Source organism: Acyrthosiphon pisum, chromosome A2 (assembly GCF_005508785.2).
Source record: "Acyrthosiphon pisum isolate AL4f chromosome A2, pea_aphid_22Mar2018_4r6ur, whole genome shotgun sequence".
NCBI lineage: Eukaryota > Metazoa > Arthropoda > Insecta > Hemiptera > Aphididae > Acyrthosiphon > Acyrthosiphon pisum.
This window is the reverse complement of record NC_042495.1, coordinates 101,401,537-101,409,563: the sequence shown is the minus strand read 5'-3', so window position 1 is coordinate 101,409,563 and position 8,027 is coordinate 101,401,537. Positions and strand designations below refer to the sequence as shown.

At 26.4% G+C, this 8,027-nt stretch overlaps 2 protein-coding genes across 16 annotated transcripts in view; one reads left to right on the top strand and one right to left on the bottom strand.

The window, feature by feature from the left end:
- LOC100569092 (putative leucine-rich repeat-containing protein DDB_G0290503) overlaps positions 1-4,211 on the bottom strand; it is an 89,342-nt gene extending 85,131 nt beyond the window's left edge. For 3 of the 14 annotated variants that reach the window (XR_003839406.1, XM_029489248.1, XM_029489243.1), the window contains exons 1-2: positions 3,784-4,209; positions 3,423-3,532 (exon numbers count right to left, since the gene is read on the bottom strand). Coding sequence is in view for 11 of the 14 variants with exons in the window: in XM_029489248.1 (XP_029345108.1) it covers positions 3,423-3,509 (87 nt within the window). In the remaining 3 variants the exon portion in view is untranslated. Of the gene's footprint in view, positions 1-1,689; positions 2,508-2,577; positions 2,759-3,422; positions 3,533-3,783 lie in introns of those variants that run through there. The other 11 variants (XM_029489240.1, XM_029489241.1, XM_029489244.1 and 8 more) reach the window with 8 other exon arrangements.
- A 103-nt stretch (positions 4,212-4,314) lies between these two features.
- LOC100166911 (vesicle transport protein SFT2-like) lies at positions 4,315-7,409 on the top strand. Of its 2 annotated transcripts, XM_029488933.1 has the most exons (6): positions 4,315-4,554; positions 4,760-4,841; positions 4,904-5,118; positions 6,104-6,282; positions 6,346-6,463; positions 6,532-6,671. In XM_029488933.1, the coding sequence occupies exons 4-6, from the start codon at positions 6,116-6,118 to the stop codon at positions 6,658-6,660; spliced, it is 414 nt and encodes a 137-aa protein (XP_029344793.1). In that variant the 5' UTR covers positions 4,315-4,554; positions 4,760-4,841; positions 4,904-5,118; positions 6,104-6,115; the 3' UTR covers positions 6,661-6,671.
- Positions 7,410-8,027: the final 618 nt, after the last annotated feature.

Below are 8,027 nucleotides of genomic sequence, written 5' to 3'. Positions count from 1 at the left end.
GTGATGACAGACACAAAAAAAAAAAAAATAAAAAAAAAAATCACACATCATTGTAAAATCAATACATTCATCGTTCCACTCAGAATCTAAAATGTATAAAATGTTCAACTTTTATGGCTAAATATTAGAAATTTAAAACAAGGTTCCACGTAAATAGGTTATTCTGTAACCATAAAATCTCAAAAATATAAAAACTAATAAAAAAAAAAATTAATCCTTTTTTTTTAATTGTTTAGTTGTAGTTCTTTATTTATGGAAATTTTGTTAAAAACACAGATCAAGATGATACATTATTTTAATTAATGTCAAAATGTATAACAACATACCTACAATTGTTATCTATAAAAAAAAAATTTAAAAATGAATAGTTATCATTGATTAACAAAATGAAATTACTTATTAATATTTTCATGAAAGTTCACTGTATTTTAGAGCTAAATGCCTATAGGCGTATACTATTATTATAAAAAAATATTTTGTAGGTTTCTTACTATTTGAAAATCTGAGATAGCCTAAAATGTATGCAAGAAAATATTTAAAAAAAAATCAAACATGGCAAATTTGTGTTCAGCAACTACAATTTTGTATTTTCGCGTGATTAGGTAATAATAATACAGTGATTTGACCTATGAATAAACTTAAATGTAAGAACATTATCTGCCTTCTCATTGGTTTTTTAAAATATTTCAATTCTTAAGCAAATTATAATAATTTTTTTCTATTGCAACATTTTACATACCTACTAATAACTCGTTTAAACATTAAAATATTGTGAGAAAGCATAGATAATATTCTTACTTTAAAATTTGATAATACCTAGGTCAATTCACTTTATCATTAAAGTTTATACTACAAAATTGGAACTGCTGAACATTAATTTGATGCGTTACTACGTCATACATTAATTGCAAGACGGAGACACTGGCACACTGCATGCGGGTGTGGCATTTTCCTAAGATGATGTCAGCATTAGTATTCTCTTTGACAAACGCGCAAATTTGGGTCCAATAGAACCAATATTGTGTTGTTTGCTTTAATATTAGAGTGAATTGACCAATTAACAAACTTAAAGTCCAGAACATTATCTATATTTATGAGTTGGATTTTTTTAGATATATAAATTTGTATGCAAGTTATAAGTATATAAAATATTACAATTTAAAAAAGTTCATTCATCGTTACATATTATATCGTAAAAAATCCAACGTACAGCCAAAGACAATGTTTTTAACTCAAAGTTTAATACTAGGTCTATTCGCTCAAACATCATAACTAACAACACAATATTAATTTAATGTAAATTCACCATACTGTGCATGAGTCAGAGAAAGAAAATAAAAAAAGTGAAGTCATTTGACTGTAGTATAATATACTCATTAAAATTTGATGTCACTAAAGGTTTTAACTTCCCCTAAATGTTTATAATTTTAAAAGCTAATTTGGATAATTTTGTTTTATAAAATATACTATTTATTAATACATTACTAAATTACTATACAGTATTAATTTTTTTTAGACTAGTATAATTCCCCAGAATGTTTGACTTAGTTGCGCTAATCCTATATAATAGACCGAAATATACGAAAACAAACACGGTATGATACTTATTCGTGTATTAGCTACTTATTAATAAATCATAATCTATTGCACGTTTAAAAAAAAAATCCTATTTAGTTTTAATAATATTACCATTATTTTGCAGAGTTATTTTGTAATATTTTCTTGAAGTGTCTTGTCTAATGAAAATCTGATATGTAGGTACATAATATTATGCAACGTGGTTTAAATCACCTTAAAATGTATTTAGTATTTACTACCGCAGTCTGCAATGCTATTTATAGGGAATTTTAACACAATAATATACGAAAAAAATCAATGTCAAAGCTGTCAACAACAATTGATTTATTGCTCGATAAGTTATATTTTAAGCTATTTAAATAAACTACCACGTATGATTCATTTGTCTTATTTTAACGTGTGATTTTACAATGTGCGCGTTTATAAAATACTGCTGCACACTGTTTAATATTTATCAACCGAAATATCGTATTAACTATTGTTATATTTATTTTATTTAGAACGTTTTTTTTTATTAAATGCAATCATTCGATTTTTAAATGTAATGAGTCATTTAGTAATAATGCATGTACATTAGAAATAAAAAGTATAGAAACAACGCGAAAATATACAACCACTGCAATCGAATACCTATTGTGAAAGCCCGGGGGGTTGGTAAGGTGGTATATGCATGCAACTACTGGACATGCTCAGTAGATTGGATCAATACCGAGTACTACCCACGCTGAGGAGGGTAGAAATGATCTCGGAAAAAGGATGATGTGTCATCATTATTTATTTTATTTTTCTGTTTCCCCCGACAACAAAAAATGAAAATATTTCAGTATCAACGGAAACAAAACTTATGATATATAAATATCTTCTCGATTTTTTTTAATATTGTTAACTGCGGAATGTTAGTACTAATATAATATATATGTACTATGTACATAGCTGATTAGCATATTAGATAATGCCATAACGGATTAGTTGCAATATTTATTTGGTTTGTTGATGTACCTGTAATTTAACTTATTTGGCTTTATTGCTTTAATAAACACTTGAAAATATGAAAGTCACCAAGGAAATTTTTTTATAGAAAAGAATAAACTCTTCTATTATATTATTACGTTGTTTTCTTCACTTTCTATTGTTTATCAAGTTGACACATGTCTCCGGAACAAAAACCTTGAAATGTAATCTGTGAAATGTTAAGTTAAAAAGATAAAACTGAATATTATACTAGAATTTCAATGATTCATTCACAAAGGATAATGAAACCCATACCAACTGATATTATATTAGTATGCTTAAACGAGTATATTGTTTTGTATTCATATAAACATGCTTTATAACAATGGTTATAAATTATAATAACTCAAACGATTACAAAATATATAATGTTGTAACTTGTAACGTGTAATGATGATACAATAAAATTAACAGGAAATTATTTTAAATAACAATAGAATAATATTTTAAATTGTGAGATTTAATAAAAAAAAAGCAAAAATGTATCCATAAATATATATTATGTACCTAATGAAATAATTTTATATTTTGTATAACTTTAGAAAATATAAATTGTTTTTAATACTAAAATCATATATAATTTACATTAATAGAGTAACACAAGTTGGCAGTTATTATAAAATATAAGGTAATAACTAGTAAGGTACCGTATAGTCCCTACCTACGTTATATTGTATTACACATGTATTATGTTTTCGTATAAAAATTATGGAATGAAATTTAAAACTTTCAACCACATTGTAATTTTGTAACTTAAACAGACTTATTGTTCGTCTCTTTTATGAACGCCTCAAGAGACGTGAAAACGAAAAATAGTATATTATTACTCTTACATTGCTGGACGGCAGGAAGCTCATGATGGGTAGTAATTTTTTTTTGTGTACAGCTTTAGACGTACTTTTGCTCGAATTACATCCCATAAATATCCAAAGAATCGCTCAAACTACAAAAAACAAAAATAATTTTAAAAAAAAACCATTAATCGATTTATATCAACAACAATAATAGGAAGCGATTCGTAATAATAATTATAAAAACAACTCTGATGAATTTTATAAATAGTATAGGTACTTAAATCAAATGATTAAGACCAACAAAGTACTGAATAGATTGCACATGGTCGCAGAATTCTGCATTAATAGTCTAGTATAATTTATATTTTTTTTTCATACTACGAAATACTATAATAAGTACCTATTATATTATGTATGGCACGACCGAGTAAATATGTAGTTATTATTATTTTCGACGGGTTTAATCGAATTATTTGTGCGATGATAACAATATAACAATACGTACAACCGTTCAAGGTCTAAACGCAAGTTAATTTCGATGTATCCGACACATTTCGGATCGTCCGCCACACTGCATATTATAATAATCGATCGCGCACGTCTATTTTCGTCTATTTATCCCGACGAACGAGTGTTGGGAGACGACACACACGACCGACAACTCTAGAACGACGGACGACTCAATGTTACGACGGCTACTACCGTACTAAACTAGTAACTACTATAACTAGGGATAAGGTACCAAATAATTAATGAATAGTAAATACAAATCGGCGCAGACAGATCGACTGCAGGCGATGAAGACGTTCGGTGCGGCGCGGCGGTGGGGTGACGATTACGCAAAAGAGGGAGTGTGCCGCACTACAGACTGGTGCCGCCGCTACGCCGTGATCGAAATCGCGTCGCCCCGTCGATGTTTTCCGACACGACAAGTTGCGCGCGCGGAGTGTGCGGCGCACAGTCTTATCTCTTATCAGAGTTTATCAACAATTTTCCACAACGAAAAAATTATTTGATAATCGTTTTTCTATTTTCTTGTCATAAAAGTTTTATATTATAAAAACTCCAAAATCAAATAAAAACAGTACACGGTAACGTCGTCAATTCTCTTGATTGTATATTATACGTCAAAATTACTATTGCAACTAGTGCAACTACTACACTGCTACAGGTTAAATATTATTAATATTTTTATCAACCTACGGTTGAATAGGTTAAGTTTATACTTAATTTAATCTTGTCCTATAAACCATTTTACAAGGATTAGTATTTCTTAAATGTTTTTTGATACAAGATTTGCGCCTATATTTTGAAAAACTATTGACGAGTTTCTGCCCTATTTATGAGACTATCATAAAAATTCTTTTGTTTTATAGACAACATTTCAATATGGACATGTTACGGAAAGCATTGAGTGGCCAAGACCGAGACAATGATAGTTCCACTGGAATTTTGCCTGTAAGTAAATATTAAGCTTATTGAGATTATTAATATTATTATGTTATGTTAATTGATTACAGTCAAAATAATATTACCATGGTTAATATATTCAACAATATCTTCACAATTTACAATTTACTTTTGATAGCGATTATAGTATTTGCCATATTATGTTGGTTGGAAGAGGAATGTTGGACAAGAACATTAGTTTATAATCCCATAAACATCAGTTATCTCTATGTTTAATGGGTATTGAAGCAAGTTTTAAAAAATTGACTTACAGGTCAAATTTCAGGTGGACAACATTTATAAAATCTAGTTATAGAATGGTTATTGGTTACCTATATTAACTATATTGTCCATAATATAACTGTTTAATTTTGTTACAGGGAACTAGTATAGTCACTTCACACATGCATAGTTATTATTGAGCTTAAGTTTGAAACATTCTGTATAATACATTTTTCTAAAACTAACTATGAGATTGTGTTAATGTCTATGTTAAAGTCTATCTTATCTACAATTCAAATTTGAATACAGGATGATTGTTTTTTTAATGCTTTTATTACATAAAATTAAGTCATATTATAATCATTATCATTTTTTAATTATTTACTATTTGCATACTACATTTTTAATTTAAAAATCTGAATAAGAATATTATTTAAAGATTTATTATGTATGATTAAACATATTTTGAATGAGTAGTTAATTAGTTAAAGTATATTAAGTTTAGATGAGTGGTGTTCTGCACCAAAATTCTTCAGTTTTATTATTCCTATATAGTGTTGATAGTTTTCAAAATAATGAGTGTCTTACACTCTTATGTTACAAAATTTACCTTTTATTTTAGTTTATATCTAACACTAGTATTTCATATATTATTTATTTCAAGAAATATGTGGATAATTGTATTCCAATTAAATTAGGTATAGAAGTAGGTATCTAGACTCTAAAAATTCCATTATTGAAACTATAAATTAATGTTACTTATTATTATCTATTAGTTACTATTTATTCAGAATAATATAATTATTTAATGAAGTATAATCATTTGTTAATTTGAATTTATGTATTCGTATAATTCAGATACTATTAGATTTCATTCCTATCCATACTTTCAATTTAATTATTTATGTTATGATTAAAAAATAGTAATTAAAAATGTATAGCTTTTTAAATAATTATTTACCATTATTTTTATTTAACAACCTTTAACCCTTATATATGACAAATTTTTAGATAACTAACTTGAATGGTAATATTATATGTGCTTACAGAATGTTAATCAAATGTCATCATTAGAATGGTCTACTCGTATAAAAGGATTTATTGCATGCTTTGTAATCGGAATTTTTTTTTCATTATTGGGTGCCACAGCGTTAGTATTACCTCTACATAGAAGAATGGCCGTATTTGGTATTTTTTATACACTCGGAAATATTACATCACTTCTTAGGTACAAAACAATAAAATAAAAAAAAAAATTATAATTTTATACACATGTTTAATTTTTTTTCAGTACTTGTTTTTTGATGGGTCCGGTAAAACAAATAAAAAAAATGTTTTCCTCCTCTAGAGTTGTTGCAACCATTATTGCTCTTGCAATGATTGTCCTTACATTAGTCGCTGCGATTGGCGTAAGTCAAAAGTCAGAATTTTTAATTGAATTAATAGTTATAGTAATCTTGTATTTTAATAATTTCAGATGAAAAACGCACCATTAACTTTTCTTTGCATTATTTTTCAATTTCTTGCATTGACATGGTACTCTTTGTCTTATATACCTTACGCTAGAGACGCCATAAAAAGTTCTATGTCTACAATCATAGCATAATTAATTGTTTCAAAGTTAATATATCGATTATATTCAAATTAATGGTTAACTAAAATGTTATCATAGATGATAGAATATGAAAATAGACACTGATATCTATCGCTTTGTTATAATGATTGTATTCCAGTACGTCGATTTGTTAAAATTTATACTTAACTATTTAGCATTTAAAGTGAACTCAGTTATCCGCCAAGTCATGTGTGTGTAGTTTATACACTGTTGTTATTAATACTATTATGGGTATTTTTTTAATACAAGCATTTATTAAAAACATAGTATTTATATAAACTTAATTAATTAAATATATTGAAAACTTTAGTTAAGAAGCGATAACTAATGAGATAAATAATGTTATATGATACTGTTAATTATAATTAATGTCTTCCTATAGAATCTGATTTTGTTATTGTTTAAGAGAAATATTTCTATTTTTTTTATAGCTAAATAATTGTAACCTGAATCTATATACATACAAACGTCCACTAACTAAACTATGTCAATTATTGTATTGTATTATGTCAATTAATTATTATACCAAGTCAATTTCATTTGGTAATGTTATTAAGTTAAGTTAAATTGTAAGCAATAATGTATCTTATTTTTTTTATTATATTTATGATTATGTTTTTAGTTGTTATTGATAAATATAAAATAGAATATTCCATTTTTACAATATTATGTTAACTAATGATTAACCAGTAAATAAAAACTACATTTATAAAATATAAATATATCCAATAGTTCATCAATCAAATTTTCATTTTATTTTTTTATGTGATTTTATAAATTGTTTACATCTATTTCATATTTGTATAAGATTTGAAAAATATTTGATCAATTATGTCAGTCAATAATCTGTGTCAATAGTTTTGTTGTACAAGATAAAACTATAAATTGAATTACACCAACCACAGACATCATACAGCTATTATATATTTATATCATTATCATAATCAGGGCCTTACACACAAATTAACAGGAACCTATTAAAAAATCAAAAACCCGAAACCCATAGGTATAACCCGATTGATTCTGTTTTAAAAACATCCAAATAACACATTCTGGTTAACCCGAATCATGAAAAATAATTTTGTTTTTTAAAATCTGTAAGTGATAAATAATTTTGTATGCATTTATTGTGGTCAGAAAAAATGTTGAAGTCGTTCATTGGAGCATTTTATTATTTATGAATAGTACAAATACACAATTATTCTTATTTATTGTTTACCAAACTGAACATACACGCAGTGACATAACACTTTAGTACTTAATGATTATTAAAGTATTAAATCCAGCCCGCTAGAAGGTTAATAATTAATTAAGTCAAATTTCGAATAATGATCAAATTTATTTTTTTTATTTATTAC

Bases quoted from the DNA above. Each gene is read 5' to 3' on its own strand.
- LOC100166911 (XM_029488933.1), top strand. From the start codon at position 6,116: ATGTCATCATTAGAATGGTCTACTCGTATAAAAGGATTTATTGCATGC. The intron at 6,283-6,345 runs GTACAAAACAAT...ATTTTTTTTCAG, and splicing joins AATATTACATCACTTCTTAG to TACTTGTTTTTTGATGGGTC. The intron at 6,464-6,531 runs GTAAGTCAAAAG...TAATAATTTCAG, and splicing joins CATTAGTCGCTGCGATTGGC to ATGAAAAACGCACCATTAAC.